Here is a 21514-nt window from a genome sequence, read left to right as displayed (position 1 = left end):
AAGTGATTTTCATGGTGAATAATGATTTCGTACATAATTAAGGTATTATATGAATATAATGGAAGTCAAGGAAAGGGAGATAACGAAATTCGTTATTTAGGACGTTTTAAAACATTGAACTTTATTTTAAATTTATGTTCTCCTCAATTTCAATTCAACTTCAATTTTTTTCTATTAACAACTTACCGCTATGCTTCCATTACTTCTACTCTTTGGTCGTGGTACTTGAAAATTACGCCCGAGCAGATCAGCACGATCCTCTTCCTCACTTGAGCTGGAATTCTCCAAGGTGCGCATGCCATTCGAGCGGGAACTCAACCCCAATCTTCTGGAAAAAACGCAAAAGTTATTGGAGGAAACGAAATTGGGTCGGTGTGAAACAACTTTTTATTTGTATTGGAGGAATTGTCTGAGGGGTATACGCACTCATACCGTGGCAGTGGAACTGGCGGTGCCATGCTGCCCGCCTGGTGCATCTGCATGGTGCCCTGCATTGACATGCCGCCCATGGTGCCCATACCCATAGATTGCAGATTCGGATAAGCGAACATTGCCGACGATGGGCGTGTGGGTCCGACCGGTTCCGCCTGTAAAAATTTGGGATTTAAACAAAGGAGTTTCGAGCGTACATATAACATATATTATTACAGAGCTACTATCCTCACAGTTGGCTTCTGTAATCTCTCTTCGATATACTCACAATCGGACTTACCCCGTAATGGTTCGTCTGTGCCATTACATCAGCGATTTGTGCCCAACGCATACGATCCTCCAACGTTACTTGGTAGCCCGGTTGTCCCGGCAGACCAGCTGATTTCATTGGCGCCGTATTCATATAACCAAATACCGGCGAACCAATAGCGTTCTTCTGCTCTCGTTGCCAACGACGCGACCACATTATCAGGCAAACCAATGTCAACACTATAATAATTACCGCGGCCAAGGAAGCGCCAATAGCTACGCCCAAAACTTCACCGTCGATCTCACATTGTCCGCCATAATGGCTGGAGTCGCAAGCACAAACTTGATTTCCTTCCTCATTGTAACTGCAGGTGCCACGATTATTGCAGTATGAGTCCGGACAAGATTGACAGTCGCGACCAGCGCGCTGTGGTTGATCGGCCCATGGATCACGGAGACCTGCCTCACAGGCACAACGGAAGCTTCCCCACGAATTGGAACATGACGCACTTGCATGGCAATCATTTAACTCGCGTGACTGACATTCGTCCAGGTCGTGTAAGGCCGTTATAGAGCCCTCCGGTGAAGAAACGTACAGTACAGAGTTACCAATATTATTGTTTCGTCGGTGGAGTACGCCCAACAAATGTTTTTGGACATCAGCGCGAAGATTTGGGCGCAAAGTTTCAACACTTTCATCAAGCTGTGAGAAAATTTAAAATTACTAATAGACCTTGAACTTGGCATTGCCTGTGGATTTGTACTCACTTTGATGGTCATGTTGACGAACACACCGCTACCACCCAGATTCGGATCACCACGGTAAATATTGTTAACTCGTGCATCCATGAACTCATCCGAGTAGGGCGTCATTGACATGGCTGAGTCAATCTGAAAGCAAGAGAACAAATATTATGCTTTACATGCTCTATGGAGTTTATGTTTGGGTGCATTTGGATTTACTGCTCTAATCGACTCGTAGCTTAGTTGTCCATAGGGTTCGCTGTGTTTGTCCAAAAGCTTGTTGTCCCACACAATACGATGCTCGTAAATACGGTCCACACGCATGCCCAGATAGAAAGATATGACCTTCCTGCATGGTTCGCGATGCTTGCGTCGGGAGTAACCTATTTAAGAAGTATTTGTAGAGCGTCTTCTAAACATATTTGAGTTCATTTCTTACCGGGTCGACAGTGGCAGCTGGAAACACCGTTCTCGGTCTTGCAACGTTCGTGTTGCGCTTGATCGCAAGTCGAATCGTCGCCCACAATGCAAGTGTCGATACGCACAGGCGGCTGTGTTGGTCGGGAACGATAATGAGGTCTCGTTGGTCCAGAATTAGTAGTAGACGATTGTGGCTTTACACTATTGGACTTGGTCGGCTCCAAATCTACAACCTCAGTTTCTGGTATACCATATCCTGAACCTAGACTGGGTATGTTGTTCTGAGTAACTGCATTACCGCCACCGGATCCACCATTTCCACTGCTATCTACACCATTACCACTACCATTACCGCTGCCTACCGTGGCACCGCTTCCAGGTAGTTGGGGTATTGCCGTCGCGGGTGTAGTGGGTACTCCAACGGGCGGATCTGTAGGATCACCAAAGAGATTGATGTAAGTGCGCTTACCATCAATAGAAACAAAACCATCATCACCTGCGGCAGATAGTATTATATCGCCTTGTTGACCCCCACTGTTGCCGTATGATCCATATGGTTTGATATTTATCGTCTGTTGCGAACCGCCTACCGACCCAGGACCTTGTATGGCTGATAGAGTTACATCAAATATTTCCCCATAGCCAGGAGGCAAATGCTGTCGTGTGGGTTGAATATTAAATGGTGGTTGTTGTGGGACATCAGCTGGACGGGGTGGATGTGGTCGTGGCGGACGTGGTCGTCCACCCGGTTTGAATTCGGGATCATCAAGAACTATACCTGGTCGTGGTTGATAGTCAGGTGGAGGTTGAGGCAATGGCGTTGGGTGGGTGTTAACAGAGGGCGTCGCGGGCGGTGCGACAGAGGTGGAAGTGATGGTATTAATAGATGTGGTAGTTGATAGTGGTGGTGGTGGTGGTAGTCTAGTAGTAGTAGTTGTGGGAAGTGGTTTGGGTGTGGTATTAGTTGAAGCAGGTGGAATGGTCGCCAACAGTTCAGTGGTGCTCGATGGGCTCAGCATAATCGGGCTCTGAGATATATTCGGTAATGCTGTAGTAAAGATGGAGCTTTGCGTTGCTATTTCAGTAGGAGAACTTGTGTCATCCATTTTAGAACTGATTTCCAGGGCGGGCGTCTTACTAGGTGTCATGAAAATAACCTCTTCTGTCGATGGGTCAATAATAGCATCTCCACCGATCTCCATCGGCATCGGTGCGTATGTAGAAGACATTTGCATCTCATCGTGTACAACAGAGGTGCTTTCGATTATTGCTCCATAATTTTCTTTTGTGTGTTTCTTCTTGTCAGGACCCTTATGTTTAGTAGGTTTCTTCTTATTATTTTGCTCATCCTTCTTTGTGGGTGGCGGTAACGCCTGCATTGGCGCTACCTCATCCTCTTCTAATTCGTCTTTCTCAGCCGCCATAGGATCTTGATCAGCAGTTTCATTAGAGTCTTGATCGGATACCTCAATGTATTGAGAATTCGTGTCTTCATTAGAGAACTCTGAATCATAGGTTGCGTCAGTCGGTTTAGGCGCATCGCCATTTGCATCGTTATAGTCTGGAGGCACGGAAATTTCCCCTGAATGTTGAGATGACGTCATCTCCGGCGTGTCTTTGGCAGGGATGGCTGATTCTTCAGCGGCAGGAGGCGATAACTGTGAATTCGGCATTGGTTTATATTGTGGTATTGGACGTCTACCACCAATAGCAGTAGTGATTGGAGGTCTTGGTTTCTGTCGATGCCATGGCGGTCTTTGACTAATAAATCCTGGTCGCAAGGGCACAATTTGCTCAGGAATTGGTACACCTGTAATAAATGGCCGTTCCGGCCGATCGAATGGTCCCGTATATGGCGGTGGACGAATAGATGATCCCAATGGTTTCTTCTGCGTATCATAATCTATCGGCAATGTTTGCACATCAGATATACGCGGTGGTCCACGATTATTAATGCGACTGGCAGATGGACGACGCAGTCCTTGTGTATTGGCATGAACGTTAACATTGCCATTTAAGAGCTTAACAATACCCGTTATAATGTCCTGTATATCCGGATTCGAGTTTTGACGCGGATTATGCGGCAAGGCCGTGGCAGTGGCCGCCGTCGAGGTAGCAGTACTGCGCGTCGGATTGATCGGGGACCCCGACGTAAGCTGTCGCAGGTCCCCTTTCGCTAAAAAAGACTCCGTTACTGAAGTGGTGGCCGGCGTAGACGTCGACGTAATGCCACCGAACGAGGGCTTCAATGTTTTGCCCGCACGTGCGCTCTTCGTACGTTCCGGCGCTTCAGAGGTGTCATCACTTAGTGTGCCAGTCGGTTTAATATTGTATTGGAAGTAATGGCCAGCGCCTACTTCCTTCTCCGTATCACTCGGGAAATGCACATCATTAGGCCCAGATTTGGGATAGTTTTCATTCAATATTGGCTGAGCGGAGCGTTCCATGCGTATGTGCTGGCGTGTTTCATTATCGTCATGATCGAGGCCGCCATCAGTCGTCAGTAAACTCTCAGCTATATTGTTTGTCTCAACAATCGTGCTCTCGAGCACTAATTTCGAGGAGGTGTGCAAAAGAATGGGCGCCTCAGACACCATGGGACTGCTGGATTTTGGTGATATTTGTGAAATTGATGGACGCGCGTACTCCTCTTGCCGACATTCTAAAAGTAAGCGAAAGAAATGAACATGAATCGCTGTGTGTTATGGAAAACAGGTTCAAGCGAAGCTAAATCTTTGAATAAAACATTCGTCATTACAACAGAACAAGTACGTAATGGAAGCGATAAATTGCGCTGCTTATGAAATTCCCACTTTTAGATACTAACTTGTACTATTTTGTAATTCTAGAATAATAAAGTTTATTTGCGTAAACTATATAATAAAAGAGAATAGAACTGGTGTGTTTTCTTAGCCAACTGTACGCTAGACGAGCGGTCGACGACTGTTAAGCCGCTTAATTTGGTTAATTTGCCTATAAAAATGTGCGTGTGAAGACATCCGAATTTACTGAGAACTGGAGCTTTTGCAAGCGAGATATTAAAGTACGACATTAGTAACACATTTTGAAGGAACGTCAATCCTAAGATGATGAGCCTAAGGTGTCTTCAAAGTCTTCTTTCTTCGGCAGTCAAAGCTGCGATTTTAAAGAGTAAATAATTGTCCAGCCAACCTTCCTTTGCATTAACTACGGATCATTTTTGAGATACAGTACAAATTATAATTTGTTGAAGGTGTGATCATTGCTTAAGCCCCAATAAATAAATTAAAGGATAATCCATTTTTTAAATTTTGAGAACAATCTTCCGTCGGGCATAAAATCAAGTTCCACTATCAAACGAATTCAATTGAGTTTTAATTCGATTTGTATCAGTTATTCTTCAGAGCCATTCAATTAGAGTTAGAACTGCAGCTGCAAAGTGAAAGTTGTGAAAAGTGAAGAAGTTCTGCACACGACACATAATGTGATCTTTTCACACTTTCTTCTTCATGGCGAAATATTTTCACCTGCCACAAAAGCACACATTTTCGTACGTGTGCAATATCAGTTTCAAGTGAATTTTTATTGCGATTGCCATTCCTCCTATTCTCGTATTTCGCTCGTTCTTACAAATTCACTTTGCATTACACATCCTCACACACACATTCATACTTCAAACGGCACATATTCTCACGTGTGTGCACGATTTTTATTAACACTTCTATAAACCGCGACCCTCTGCGCTCCCCTGCGCAGGCCACAGCTGCTTCGATTCCACAATTTCAATAGTGTGCAGTGTGACTATCGCATTACTCCGGCGTGGCAGCCCAGATGGCGTAGCGATAATCTGGCGCGCAGTCGAGCTGAGCGAGCCTGACAAGCTGACAAGAGCCATATGTGGCATTGCCTTCAGCCATTGAAAGACGATGGTAATCTGATTTACAACGCACGGCGATATGGCCGCCAGAATCATCATGCGGTTGCTCTTTGCTGTTGACGCCGATCTGTATCTTCAAGAGCCGCGAAGCCGCCAGCTCGCAAATAAAAGCACGTACTTAGACGTTTCTCTGACTTAAAGCATGTGTTCAAAGAGCCAATACAATGGCAGACAGCAAAATTAGACACATCTACATATATATGTAAACTGATGTGTGTTTATGTGTGTGTGCTAGTGCTTGCATGCATTCTTTTGTATGAAAATAAAGTGATATGGCAATGTTTGTTTACTCTGTGTATATTTGCTCAGTTGAATTTCACTTTTCAAAACAAGAACAACAAAAAATGTGAGCTCACTTGTTTAGATTTGAATGCGATTTCCATTGCCTTTTAGAGTTTCAGCTCAGTTTACATAGAATTTGTATTTTTACATCCATCCATAAATGACATTCATCACTTGATCTCCCTGACAATGGCGAAATATGTGGCACATGGCACACTTTGGAACTATGGTGAACGAAGGTGTCACAAGTAACTCAAAACCGACGAAGTATAACAAATGATTTCCAATTCAATGTGCAACCTTAAATTTGAGATCCCCTAACAAATTCAGATTCCAAGGTATATTCATCGTGTTCTGCGGATTTCAATGAAATATATGTGGCAAGTTCGTTACTGCAGTCTTTTGTTCGCTCAATTATTTGCATATATAAATTTAACAAGTTATAGAATCTAAAATATCTATCCTTAGCAAAAAATAGACTAAAGCCAAACCTTATTCTCGTAAGGTTAAATTTTTATAAGGAAAAGTTTGTGCCTTAACCTCGAACCCACGTATAGGGTTAAAAAATAACGGTATTTTGAAAATTTCCATTTTTCCAAAAGTCCAATTGCCGAGGTTTTTTTTTTAATTTCTATTACGCTTCCTTTCTATTACCTATATTCCTTCCTTGTTACTGAATTCTTGGCCAAAACAATACTGTAATGACAACCTTCATATTCGATATATTTGTCTCCGAGTGACTTTTTCCTTAACTTAAAGGGACGTCATTTTCAAAACATACGAGAAATCGCTGAATGAGCGAACGGATATCCCAAAAATCGAGTTTGAGAAGTGTGTGGACGATTGCGAGAAGCGCTGGCATAACTGCATAATATCGAATGAGGACTGTTTTAAAAACGACAACATTAATGTAGACGTATGAAGAAATAATGTTTTTCAAAAAACGAAAAATCCTGTTAGTTTTTGAACTCATCTCGTAGTTTTATATTATTTTTCAATGATGGATAGAAAAAGTCTATAACTTAACCGCGGATCCCATATATACCAAGGGAATAAGTGAGTATTTGCAGTTGAAGAAGATGAAGAAAGATTACAATTGGGAATTTTAATTTATTTTTTAATCAAAAATACGCCTTCTCAATCTTCTCTTTACATTAATCCTCTTCGTTTAACCTTTACAAGCATTTTCACAAATTTTTATTAAATGTTATCTCAAATATTTCAGTAGTCACATACATCCCTGCACAAACTCTTACCAACCGCATTCGTCTCAACAGCAGAGCCATCGCCTGAAGTGAGGCAGTTGGAGCGTAGGAAAAAGTAAAAGCATGCCGCAGCCGCAAGGAGTTATCAAATGACACGCAGTGAAGCGTTTAAGAAATGCAATTATTTACAAATTAATTATGTTTTTATAAGGAAAATGAAAATCATTGATGCAGTTCGTACATAAATGAGAGTAAAAGTGAATTGAATCGACAACACATCGACACACACACACACGCACAGTTGCACACATGGCATGCTTGCAACAATTGTGCATCTGCAACAACAGCTGAATTAACAGTTTCATTTTCATTTGAAAACTTGAAAATAGAAAAAGGGGCTTGTGGAATGCATAACAAAAACAAAATTACAATAAACCATTTGAATCGTGCTTTATAAGGTGAATACTTTCACAAATTCACCAGCCTCATCGATAAACATTCGGGCAAAATGATGAATTCGGACGGACATATGTACATATTAATTGTGTCAATCCATATGCGGGAATGTGTGTTTGTGGGTGTGTATGCCGGTAAGTGGTCTAATTGTTGTCGAGAGCCAGTTTGTTGGAGCCACTTAAATGAAGGTAAAAGTGTTTGGATGCTGCAAACAAACAAAATGGATTTGTGTTTTATGTCGAAGAGTAAAACTGTAAATATCCCAACAACTTTTACTTTCTTTAAGGCTTTGAACAAGCTCAACAATGCCACAGTGGCTTAAAGCTGTTATCTGTCACTTAACAATACCCACATGCGCACAGAGCTGCTGTTGGGCAACATTGCCGCTCATGCGAGACTGTGTTTGGAAAATATTTCTGTTTGCAATTTACAAACTTAAGTGTGCGTGATTCAAAGCAAACGCTTGCAAATGAAATACTTTTGCTTTGATATGCAAAAATCATTATATGCGGATGCCGTTGGCCAATTGTTGCTGCCAAAAGCTGACGCTTGCGGGTTCGTCGACATCGAGCTGTCGAGACATTAGTTCCACCATTTGACTTAATTAATACTCGAATTATATGCGCAACATGCAAGTACAACAACAATCACATATTGGACGCCGCGGCATAGACAAATAGACATAATCAACAGCGCATTACATTATGAACATATAACAGTAAATGAAGCCAATTGCCAACAACCAACAATCAGCATGTGTGTAACATTTTCGACCTACAGCAACTTCGTAATACCACACACACACACACGTGTGGCGTTGAAAACACTTTCTATTTCTATGAGCTCACGAACGTATACATACAACGTAATTCATTCGCTCGTTGACTGCAACTTCCTGTAACGGAAAACGATAAGCACAACAAGCCAAAACAAGCCAAAAACAACCGAAAAGCAAATCACTCAAAGTTGACAAACAGCGAAGGTGATTGGCTTATAAACTAAGACAGCGCAGCGCAGAAATGTGTCGGGAGGCGCATAGCTCGCAGCTCCTCGTAAAAGTCAAAACACCGTGAAATCAAATCAAATGCGAGTACTCGTGATGGCGACATAAAACAATTTCGATAAAAGGGAAGCCAAAAGCGGCTTACAACACCCAAGTGTTGGCTGGAAAATGGCACAGCACAGCGTAGGCAATGCAAACAGCAATTAGTCACAGCCAGCTCACGCTGTCGGCGCCAAAAGCGCGGTGCACACACACACACAATTATGAATAATCAAATTGCTCGCCTTTGATGACAGCAATTACGAAACACTTATATGGTTATGGCTGCATTTATGCACAGCACCACAAACACAGCCTGAAGGTAAATATTGTATAAGTGAATTGAGCGCATGCGCAACCCTGCAGGAAAGTTGAATGTTGAAGAAGAATGCAAGTACAGAAACTTGTAACAAGCAGAGAACCTTCCTCGGGTCTTGAGTTCGACGCACTCGACAGTGCGAAAAGCTATCGATATCCTAAACTCAAGGGGAGTTTAAGGAAAACTAGCTTGCTAAGTACTTGCATTTAGAGTCTAGTCTGTCGAATTCTATATATATTTTTCATTTATTCTCAGTATAATTGAACTTCACGCTCTTCAATTTCAATGATATTTTTCAAGAATACAGTTTTTTAGTTCTCATCCTATCAAAGCAATCTTCTAGTGTTTCCTTCAGGGTCTACAGGTCACAAAACAAATTCAAAAATACTTACGCATACAAGTACATAAAAACGTAAGTACTTCTGCGTACTATAGTATAGTGGCTTAGACACCCAGAGTGTGTGTAATGTTTTTATTGTTTTTGTTCTGTGGCAAAAACGCCACTTGGCACCGACCGACTATTAGTTGATTATTACGAAATTAATTCATAATGCGTGTTTGAGGACGCCAGTAGACTTTTGATTTTTGATAATGACACAAACAAACCCAGCCGTATAACTGTCCACACACGCATTTACTTATACATACGTACATATGTACACTTGCAAGTATCATAGGTTTAAGTGCACGTACGCTTAAGTGTAAGTGCATATATACTATAGGCAAGTGTAACGGAACTGTTTTCGTTTTCGCCTGTCACCATTTCCAATTAATCGCAATGCCAAAGAAATGTTATGTAACTCTATTTCTTCACCCAAAAAATGTGGCACTTATGTAATTCAATTTGCGCAATGCATGTGGAGCGCTTTCATGAAATTGTAAATAATATTTATTACGTGAAATGACTTTTATAATTAGTTACAAGATATTGAAACAAATTGATTGAACATTTTTATAGTTTTTTTGAAATCAATATGTATCAGTTTCGTATAATTTGCATAGGAATTAAGAAACTTTTTTAATTAAATCTCATTGGAATGATGAAAACCTGAAAAGTAGAAGTCAAAGTCTATTTCTCGTTTCAACTCAACTTTAATACTCACATTCATAATATAGAAAATATAGCATATTAAGTGTTGTGTCCCTTGAAGCTTTACAGTAAACGATGTCATAATCGGGAAATCTGCAGTAAAAGCTTTAATTACCGCTAATTAAAGTTTATTGGTTATTATTCAGTATTTTAGTGTAAACACTCGTTTAGCACGTTTAAAGTGCGATTACATAAATACAGTTAAATAAAACGGAAGTTGTTTTCTGACATGTACCGATCGAAGTTTAGGACCTGAAGAAATTTCACAACTTTTAGGCAACTTTACTGGCAGCAAAATATAAGCTACATGGAAGGGGTCTCACGGCATTAAAGAAGATTTCTCAAAAGAAATTGACTACTATTTAAATAGGGTAAACATGTTGTTTGGGATTTTTTAGAATATAACCTAAGGGAAGACTTCACACATCAATAAACGAACTCGTTCTTAATGACACTACAAAAAATTAGATATCGATTTTTCAAACTATTTAAGTTAAACAAGAATGAAAATAGCTATTGAAGAAATATATGGAAAAGTACAATAAAGAAAAATTGAAACCAGAAATAAATATATATTCACTTGTACGCTTGTGAGTTTGTACGAATGGAAATTCATTGCAGACCCATTCACTTTTCCCTTTCCCTGTGTCCATATAACTTTTGTTCGACACAAATTGTAAAGTTTGTTGCTTAAGTCTTTCGTTGTATGCACTCCAGCCTTCAAAACTCGACTCAAACATGTGGAGTAGTGCTACGTAATGAGGCATTTGTTTGTTGCTGCAGCATTTCTCACCAAAGGCAAACAATTGCAGCCAATAACAACTATTCAAGCAGAACTACAACAGAAACTACTCTCTACAACAGGTGTACGAACTGTGTTGCAGTCCTATCTGGCAACACCGCAATCGCATAGCTGGCTCTTTTGGGAAAGCCAAGTGGGCGCAGTCAACCACAACGCCGTGCTCCCAACCATCTTTACAACCAAAAGATCTGTGTTTGTGTGTGGAAATGTGCAAATTATATTTCTAATTCCACAACTAACAAGTACAAGCGATGCAGAAGAATTCTCAGCTGGGGCCATGTTACGCTGCGCTGCATACAAATTGCTGCACCAGGTACAGCAGAAAAACAACAAAACGAAATATTTATGCATAAATTGTGTTTGCATGTATTTGTGGCCGCAGTAAGCAAACGTGCTTGCAACAAATTAAATCGCACTCATGCTTAAATGCAACAACAAGTGGGCTGCGCTGCAGGCGGTGCGGTCACTCTGGCGGACTTGTCTTCGGACTTGTTCCAGCCAGCTTTGAAGAGTGCTGCATATTTGTGGCTTTCTTGTGTATCTACAATGTTGTTGTTGTTGTTGTATTGTGTGGGTGTGGACCGTGCATGGTGGCGATGTAATACTGTGAAGAACTATACACCACTTGGCGGCTACGATCTTACATCGCCGTGCCACAAGTGCATTCAATCGGAATGATGTGGGACCCGCCATTTTTACATGTTCAGTTAATTATGTATGCGATGTGCGCTCATTAGCATGATTCCAACATTGAATCTTCAGTGTTTAAGTTATGCATATATCTATATATTATATATATTCAAATAAGAAAACATAAATCTGAGAAGATAATCTTAGCTCATGTCTAAGCACATTTTGAGTTTCAGTAAAGCTTCATTGCTTTATTGCTATCGTCCCTCAAATGTCTCTAAATATACCAGTATTCTATTGGCTATAGAGTAGCGGATTCATACTCGCATTAACGTCTAAATGGTTGTTGAACGCGACCTAAACTGTTTTGAGTCACCAGTTAATATTAATGCGATAAAGTTAACCAGAGATCTATGGTTACTACGAGAGGTTACTTAACCAAATAATTGTCTATTGTCTTGTCAACTCTCATTACTGCACATTCTGATTTTCCCCCCTCGCCGATTCAACTGAGGATCATTACTGCAGCATCTAAGTGACAACCAAACAAAGATGGAAAAATTCCTGGCTACCAGCAATAAGACTTACTATAAATAAACGACATTGTATGAGTACAACACACATACACACACATCCATACTTAGTTAGCCACTGCAGCTCATTGCCGCCACCAAAGCAAAGTGAAGCGAATGACCTTAATCAAGGCCTCTTCTAATATGAAATTCAACACTCCTGAGTAACTTCTTTAGCTCGCGTTGTTGCCACCGATGCACCATCTTAGCTGGTGTTGCGGCAATAGCAAAATTCGCAATCAAATTGCAGCCAGAATTGGCGTGTGATTGCGTTTCACAACGGTTGCTTGCTGCTTGGTTGGCTGGTTGGCTGCTCTTCTTGCTCTCCGGCCGACTGGCAGTCGATGTGTGCACCGCGTCGACTGAGTTTTACAGACGAACAGCAGAGCCACTTGCAATCAGCACAAGGCGTTACTGCCTCGCACAATGGAGCTGATGGGGCGCCGTTGCAGGCTGGCGGCTTGCATGCATGAACAATTTCGCTGGTAGCAATTTTATCAGCAACTAGCCGAGGCAACATAATTTCTCAACGCCAAATATTAATTCTTTCGTTTTCTTTTTCCTTCTGTTGTTGTTGTCGTTATTGTACTGATGTTGTTTAGCTGTGTCGGCAGTTGTTGCTTAAAATTTACACGATTTTTGCGTTTGCTGCGCTTATCTTCCCATTCCTTCGTTCGATTTTAGAATTGTTGCTTGGCAATTTACTAGGGCTCTTCCACGGGAATGCAGCCATGCAGCACCAATTGTAAATAAATTGCTTATATGCACTGATATATATGTATGTTTAAATGAGTCTGGCTCAACCCCCAACTGTAACATTCATCCACACTCACTAAGCATCAACATACCACACTGGCACACAACATTTATCCAAATCCACACCACTGATACATAACATTCACCACACTCACCACAGAACAGAAGAAAACTGTCACATCAACACACCCACACACATAACAACACCGTACACCACACAAAAGGGAATAGAAAGGATCGTCAATGATACCCGCGATTTCTTCTTTTTCGACCTGCGTTCCGATTCACGTATCTTCATTCGTTTTTCACCATCCATCCGCAGCAAGCAGTTGATTAAATCGACAACCTTTGTATAAAACTAACATTTAAAATATAAAATTAGCTAAACCATATAAAATCGAATAAAGACAAATATTATAAATTGTATTAGCACAATATACGTCTTTCATTGTTTTTCGGACATATGTACATATATGGATATTAACAGAGTGCGTCCAAAACTAGTGAGAGGCTATGCACCCTATTATTCAATGTATATATAGTATATATGCTCTGGTGATTGGGCTCAAATGCTGCCGAGTTCCTTGCTTGAGTCTTTTGTTTGCATAGTTAAGTTAGTTGTGGTTTTCGAATACAAATTGAGTGAATCAGTTATTTTCTAATTTACATAAGGTTATAGAAGGACTTCGGGCATTTTCCTTATATCATTTTCCAGCCCGACAACTATAAAACTTCGAGAAATCCAAAACTATTGTAAATACTCAAAAAGCTATTAAAAGCTTGCTACAGGGCAAAAAAATAAAATTTTAATTTCTCGAATAATTTTGTTGCATATTTAATTTCTCACAAATTCCATCTAAAATCATAAAAAATTCCGAATCAAAGCAGCGCAAATAAAGCATATAAATTTCGGACTTCAATTCAAATGCAAACATACAGCATAACACAAACATTTTTATTGCCACACTTACCATACGAGTGTAAATGTGATCATGATTGATGAAAAGAAAAGAAGTTAGCATGCAAACGAAAAACTTTCCCTTTTGCGCATTTCGCGGCTCGCACGACTCACGCACGCACGCACTTTAAGCTCAGGCATTCGCTGTGCGCATGCGCATAAAGCAATAAAGCAGCATAGCGGAGTAAACAACCTGTTTCCATAGCATTCACTTAATTTACGAGACATAAACATATGCGCACACACACACCGAATGCGTTAAGGACCACGAAATACCTTAAATCTTAAATGAAATTCTGGTCAAGTTCGTACCGGTTGCATTCTGCCCTTTCTTTGCCTTTCCCACACGCTTGAGCGATTGCAATTTTTTTATTCGTTTCGGCTTCAAAAGCTTTCAGCTGTGCCGCTGCTTGCTTATCAATATATTTAACGAACCTTTTTGCAGATCTCTCGTTTTGTGTTAATTTCGACTGTGTGAAATCGGCGGAACTGGTTTATAATTTTAAATTGCTTAGAAAGGAAAAATTTCGTACAGTTGGCGTTTTTCGCTTTTATGGGAACTGATAAAGGTTTGACTGAGAAAGTATATTCGAATTTTCATCTTTATTGAAATAAATTGCAGTATTTTATAAACATTGATTTTCGTCAATATTATATTATTCAATTTCAATTTTCTTTCTCGTTACCTAGGTATATTCCACATTTGAGTCAAATCGAACAAGAAACTGGAATTTTGTTAATAACTTGACTGCAGTGCCATCTAGCAGGAAAACTTTTGCTAAAGTGGCGCTCTTCTCATTAGCAACATTTTATAAAAATTAAGAATAAGATATAATCTTAAATAATAAACACCGTTTAAGAGAAAACTCGAAGACTTTCTATCTCGACATAAGCTGCTCAAAATAAATTATGAAGAAGACGAAACATCTGATTGGAATATTAACATAATTTGAGAGTCTTCAACTAATCGTATAATAAATGAATTCAATTAATTGCATGGAATCTGAAACTTAAAGGCATTTATTACCAGATTAATATAAAACTTTAATTTACCTAAAAGCAGAAAAAATGGTAACTGTGTTGAAAAACTCAAAATGATATTTGCATACAATCCACTAAAGTGCGGCAGATTCGTTCCAAGCTGCGACACAAGCACTTCAGCAGTCTTCTGCCTTCAATAAAGCGCCGCTTCGATGCCAATCGACCGTCGCTACCATTTATGTAAACACTTCCCAACCTACTTAAGAACCCATGCATATTCATGCCGCTTCATTAAATGCTCTGCCATCACACATCGGCACACACAATACATATAGACACATGTGCCAGTAAATTAGCGGCTCCACATAGCTAACTACCTACCAACATTTCTAGATCACTGTCAGTCATACGTAACCGAAAACACATAGCAAAAACGCTTACAACAAATACATAAATACCGTTTAACCGTAAATGTCCGCTAGACGGCAACAGAATGAGGAGAACTGGCTCTAGATTATCTGGTGGCCGTTTGTTAGTTGTTTACAAATTCATGCAGTCCGCTGCGATTTACAACAATTTAGTACTCCGCACTAGACATGCTCCATGTGCGTCTTTTGGGTTATTTTTTGCGCTTTGCCGGTTTGGTGGCGATGGCTGCAAGCTTTGGCTTTGGCACCGCAGGCAGCAAGTCAGCATGTCAGTGAGTCAGTCAAACAACTGGGCGACTAACGCTAACCAAATAGCGACCGACAGAAGCGGTCAAAGATAGTGGCGGTAGTTTATGGCACTGGTCACAAATGCACAGCTTTAACGGAATCGCATCACAAACATACAGGTTTTGGCCACTTTTGTACGATTCGTACAGTTCAGCAGCCACCATAGGTGAAGCGTTTATAGACAAAGTTCGGATTTTTATAAAAAAGCTTAATATTTAAGAACTTTATCTAATAATAACATAAATGTATAACAGATAATTGCTAAGAAAATATCATAATAATGGTATCTGCTTCAAATTTAAATGGGAGCTCTGTAATGATTATGAGTATTTGAATCGCTAATCAGCTGTCTTCGAACCGCCAAGAGGGGTGAATCGAACACACCAACCATTGTTGTTGTCTTCCTAAGTAAATTTCTTGAATGGTGAGCATAAAGTATAAGATAGAGAACAGAGAGCATAGAAGATATCACTTTGTTCTAAGACCTATTAGACCCCCTATCTCTTTGATTAAGTATAATAATGTGATTTATATTACTTCTGTGAAATTAATTAATTAGTTGATAGATATTTCATAGTCTAAAGTCAATTGAAAAATTGGTCAACGAATTACTCTGAAATAATCAACGAAAAAGATAACGAAGCACTGGACACACTCTGTGCTGCCTTAAAAGAAGCTCACACAGTTCTAGTTTCTTTAGATTCTTGCTTCCACAATACAAAAACAGCAACAACAGCTGCATTCTTGACTTTGTCGTCGATCGGACATATTCAATTCAAAGTTGGCCAAACTATTAAATTAATAGACTTATTGGCTTAAAAAGCACGCTTTCACATAAGCACAGAAGCGCACACCAATACACAAATCTATGCGTGTGTACATTTATAATGAGTAGCGTTTGTGTGAGTTGTTTTTGGGTGAATGTTTTTTCTCTTGCTTGTGCTGCTACATACCGAGCATGTGAGCATGCGTGTGTGTTTGTGTGTGTTTTCGTGCAGTCATCGCTGGTAATTGGCGGTTTAACAGGTTCCAATGGCCGGCCAGTTCGCCATTTCCCCTCATGGCTAAGCGCCTCGAAGGCAAGCGCAAGAAGTGGTTGGCATGTTTCACTGAGCTCATTTTAGGAATCAATGCTCCAATTGCAATTGAATGTGTAACTGTATTGAGCGTTCTCGCACTGCTTGTCGAGTGCCGCTTGGCGAGTTCTTTTAAATTACAGACAACTAACGAGCAGCGATCGAAAAGAATGCATTGCACATAACCACATATTCTCCAAGGCATGCAAAGAATCCAGGAGCGATGAAATGTGGCGAAGGCTACATGCGGTCATAACTGGGAATGTTGCTGAATTAATATTCCGATGACAATGCAGACAAGCTGACGTGGATAGAGAATATTTCTAGTCACCAGCGCATTTGATGCGAAGCAGAAGTGAGTTGTTGGGTTTGTCTTCTGTGTCTTTTCAGCCATTTAAATGTGCGCATTTGGAATTCAAAGAAGTCATTGAACTTATTTGTCGTCTTTTTCGGTGATTCTTTTCGAAACTCATCTGCTGCGAAGGTTTGTGATCTACTTTTTTTACACAGATGATTACTTATACCAAGGCGGGTGGTTAAACTGCTTGGAGAAAAAGCTTTTTCCTAAATACTAAAATGTTGAAAAATCATAAAAACCGATACATGCTTGCATTCAATATTTCAGCTGTCTTTTTGTATATTACTTTTTTTTATGAACTCAGAAAACTCGGACGCCTGCTCTTCATGATTCGACTAATTAAGCTAAAATAGCTTACATCAATGCCTTTTAATATATGAGCACCTAACACAAAAAAAAAAGAAAAAACACTTGTATTCTTCAACACACTGCCTCTTCGTGTCTTGCATGCTCGCTCTGCGGCTTATTGACGCTGCCTCACATACCTGACAAGCCCAACACCCGCAGACAAGCATCTCGTTGTATTATACATTTATTAATTTCTTGGGACTTAAGTAGGTCACAGCACACGAGAAAAAATATTGTGTTCGACCAAAAAAAGTAAACGAGGTAATTAAAAGAGCAAACGCCAACACTTTTTCTAGAAATTAGGTGCCGAAGAATTGGTTATTTTTTGCCTTTTGTTTGTTTGGCCACATTTCGTTGCGATCCACAAAGTGGTAAAGCACTCGCGCAGAAGAAAGAAAGAACAGCATAAAGCGCAGCGACGATAAGCTCAGCAACAGCCTCAATGCTATCGCCAGTCATCGTGTTAGCGGCATCAATGGCCGTTTTGGACAGCAACAGGTGGACTGAGACCACAGCGCGGCACTTGACATTAGAAGCTAATAGCTGTTGGCTGCATTCATTTCAGCCGTTCAATTATTTTCAATTTTATTTCGTTTTTTCTTCTTGTTTTTAGGTTGGACAAATATTTGGCGGTGTCAGTGGAGCGTGTAAAGCTGCCGCGGGCCTAAACTAACCTGATCAATGGCGGACCTTTGTGTGCGCACAAGTGCATGCACAGCATACCGCTGTCTGTCCGAATAACGGTTCTTATGGGCTTTTATTAACAACACTTTCATTATTATTGTTCACAGTTGTGCCCACAAGGCATCTACCTAGTACTATGTACCTGCGAGCAGTGATACTTTTGAGAAGCTTCGATTAATTTGGGTCGTCTGCAATGCGAAACGGTACGTTTAAATAGCTCGCCTAAGCTTCTTTAATTAACAGCTAACATTTCGCGCAAAATACCTTGTAAATAGTATGAACTCATGGCTGGCACTGGTGCCCGGCGCATCTTAACGGTACTGAGGTTCGCAGCTTAAGTCTTTTGTTTGCTTCAATATCTCAATCTGCACGCAAGGAGATTGCTGAGACGAGGGTGAAGTAAATGTGTAATTGTGTGAAGAGTGTTGTAGTCTCATGGCTCTTAAAATGTTTGCACTGCTAATTAGCTCCACTTTATTTTTCTATTATGTTTCTCTGCAATACACTTTACATAGCATTTTTGTACTCGTTATATACGTAAAGCTAAATTTATTTCCATTATGCAGTGGCACACACGGCAAGGCAGTGGAGTTGTGCGCGTCGATGTGTAGCGTTCAACAGGTTCCTTTTCATTCGTGCAGTGCTTTTAACGGTACATAATTTCTATTAAATTAATATTATGTAAATATGGAAATGTGAATGCATGGGAAATATAGCGACTACTAGCAGGGGCAGAGCCTTCTAAGGAGTTCAGTAAGTTTGAAGGAAAATTATGTTTTAAAATGTTGATATTTATGAATGTATTAAGCATTTATTAATCAATCACTGACCCAAAATTCTTTTATTCACTGTTACATCTCCAAAGGCTATTAATATATGTATCATAGAAAGAGTTTATGCTCGAGCTTCCTCAATGATTGCATTTTGAAGATATTCTAGCAATAACTTCCAACATTATCAATTTATTAATTTTAAGATAAGAATTGTAAAAACTCAGAAAGTGGAGTTCTTAGGCCACAAAAGTTAAAACTCACCTATACCCCCATTTCCTTCAATCGAAGTTTTCTCTAATCCAAAATGGCGCACACGTCACCGTCGATCAACGCAATGAGCAAAAGGTAAACAGATACTTTATATGCGTACTAGCCCACATGAATATGCATACATACATACATACGAGTACAGATAAGCGTTGAGAGAATTGGCAAAGCGCGGCATTTAGGACAGCGCCAGCAGCTGAATAATCTTTGTGGTTTCGTTACGCTTTTCGCATTGCCAATTGTCTTGCGAACCTTGCGAACGAAAATAAAGTGCGTTTCTTTGCTTCTTTTATTAGCTTATTTTATTTTTGTTGTTGCGCACAACAACATTTTTCCGGTACATTAAACACGGGTCTCACAAAGCCAGCCGCACATATACGGACAACAAGAGCTTACGCCTCAGCAGCATTGGAATGCGCGTGTGCGTTTGTGTGTGTGTTAAATCTTCAATACATCGATGTCAATTTGAACCGGTGGTGAGGCACAAATGCCTGCCTGCATACGCACTTTCACAACAAGAATGACAAAGTCACCAAACAAGTGACAAAGAAGACACCTACAAGCACACACAAGTAGTCTAAAGCCCACACAAACGCGTGTAGCTATTTTGAATGCAAATAAACACAGAGAGATAACCAGCATAAAAGGTGTATAGATTACAGAGAATGCCTTTGGAGATACCCTAGACGCTGCAGGTGGAACTCGCCAGCAACTTGGAAAGCGTTTGAACGCGATTCGACGAATGGAATCTATCGCGGACAAAAGCTTATTGTGCTTCGCTCCTCTACGTGAGCCATCTATCTTGGCTTTGTCATTTAAATTACGTCTGCATTTACTTACCGATATTACGTGTGGCCAGCAGCAGCAGCGCCAGCACGCCCAGCCATCGCAGCGAGTCGAAGCTGTGTTGCATCGCGGCGGCTGCGCAAAGCGGCCAACTTGTGGTCTTCCTCGTGCACATGCTGGCGGTTGGCAGCGTAGAATTTGTGCTCTTGTGAGATTTTCGCCTTTTCGACAGCGTCATAATCGTTGTTGTAGCCGTTGCTGTTGCTGTAGCGCTCGCGATGGCCAACGGTCGCGTTGCGCTGCTGTGTCGCTCCACTTTGCGGCACATAACCTCTGTTAGATGATGTCGTTGTGTGTTCTCACAATTGCTGTGTGTGTGTGTGTCTGCTTCACTGGCCAACCACTAAATATATGATATCTTCAATTCGGTTTCCCTTTGCTTTAATTTAATAACTCGTGTCTATGGATGAGTGGTCGACGTTCATATTTGCTCACGATCACTGCCAAACTCCATGCTGTAATAAAAAATGAGTTTCTTTAAACGATTTTTATTTGTCTTATATTTTTATAGATTTTTTTTTTATTTTTTTATATGCATATACTATTAATGGAGGGAAAATGCATCTAATTAAGTGTGCGCTGACGTTTGTTCATAGGCCCAAAACACTGCCTTAATTGGCAGGCAATGAGTTAATAAACTAGTGCTTAGGGCTTGAAGCTCATTATAGTGGCATAAATCTGGTGGGAAAGTTGTAGTTTTCAGCTGTAGATGATAGAACAAATTTTCACTTTAAACTGACTTTATTTGTGATAAGTAAAAAATACTCTTTAGATCACTATCATTTGCATAGTTTTCAAGCTTTCTCCATTTTATCAGCATTTAACAGATTGTTATATTAAAATCTCGGAAAAAACTGGATAATTTCTCATTTTTGAGCTTTAATCTTGAACCACAACTATTCTACGCTCTTTCACAAATTCCTCTGAATGCAAATTTTTTCACGGATAAGTGGAATCATTTAGATTAAAGAAATTGGAAGTAAAGTTTTCCATTTTCTATTATAAATTCTCAAGTTCAATGACTCACTTGGCAGAGCTCCAGAATTAGTTTAGTACAATGGAGACATTACTTAATTGTTATTACCACGAAAATGTCGCCATGGCCGAACAATAAGCGAGTGAGTATAAAAAAATCTGTCATTAAGCTTTAAACGACAAATGACCAAACATTAAACAAAGGCGACAAAGGTTACATAATGCGCAAATCGTTGACAGAAACAATCTAAAAGATTGCTGCAAAAACGTAACACTTTACAAGAGATTAAACGGGTGAGCGATTAGATAAAGGGAAGCAGCGCAAAAACAAGTTCCGAAATATATATATTCTGGGAGACTAATAGAAGTGGTGGACTTTCTTGAGCCACAATAATATTGTGAATATTTTAACTAATTAATATGTATTCCTTATTGCCTTCTTCTCGTGTGCTATAGTCTTCGAAGACCGAATATGCAAATAACCGAATTTCTTACTGTTCAACCGATTCAATTCAATTTTTGCCACATACTCGTATATGGCGGACAAAGCGACAATTAACAGTAAAAAAGTATACCGTTATTCAAAATCTCATAAAACTGGTTTTGCTTTGTAAATA

At 40.1% G+C, this 21514-nt stretch overlaps 1 protein-coding gene across 13 annotated transcripts in view; it reads right to left on the bottom strand.

Annotated features, from left to right (window-relative positions):
- LOC105221299 (mucin-2) overlaps window positions 1–21514 on the bottom strand; it is a 30217-nt gene that overhangs the window by 1094 nt on the left and 7609 nt on the right. For 5 of the 13 annotated variants that reach the window (XM_011198148.3, XM_011198144.3, XM_054233829.1 and 2 more), the window contains 7 exons: window positions 19917–20377; window positions 1865–4507; window positions 1645–1808; window positions 1450–1572; window positions 701–1384; window positions 385–587; window positions 187–328 (listed from right to left, as the gene is read on the bottom strand). In XM_011198148.3, coding sequence (XP_011196450.2) covers window positions 187–328; window positions 385–587; window positions 701–1384; window positions 1450–1572; window positions 1645–1808; window positions 1865–4507; window positions 19917–20190 — 4233 coding nt within the window. In that variant the 5' untranslated portion in view covers window positions 20191–20377. The remainder of the gene's footprint in view (window positions 1–186; window positions 329–384; window positions 588–700; window positions 1385–1449; window positions 1573–1644; window positions 1809–1864; window positions 4508–19916; window positions 20378–21514) is intronic. The other 8 variants (XM_054233837.1, XM_054233838.1, XM_054233831.1 and 5 more) reach the window with 8 other exon arrangements.

Source organism: Zeugodacus cucurbitae, chromosome 6, assembly GCF_028554725.1.
Source record: "Zeugodacus cucurbitae isolate PBARC_wt_2022May chromosome 6, idZeuCucr1.2, whole genome shotgun sequence".
In the NCBI taxonomy this organism is placed as follows: domain Eukaryota; kingdom Metazoa; phylum Arthropoda; class Insecta; order Diptera; family Tephritidae; genus Zeugodacus; species Zeugodacus cucurbitae.
This window is presented reverse-complemented; position numbering and strand designations above follow the sequence as displayed.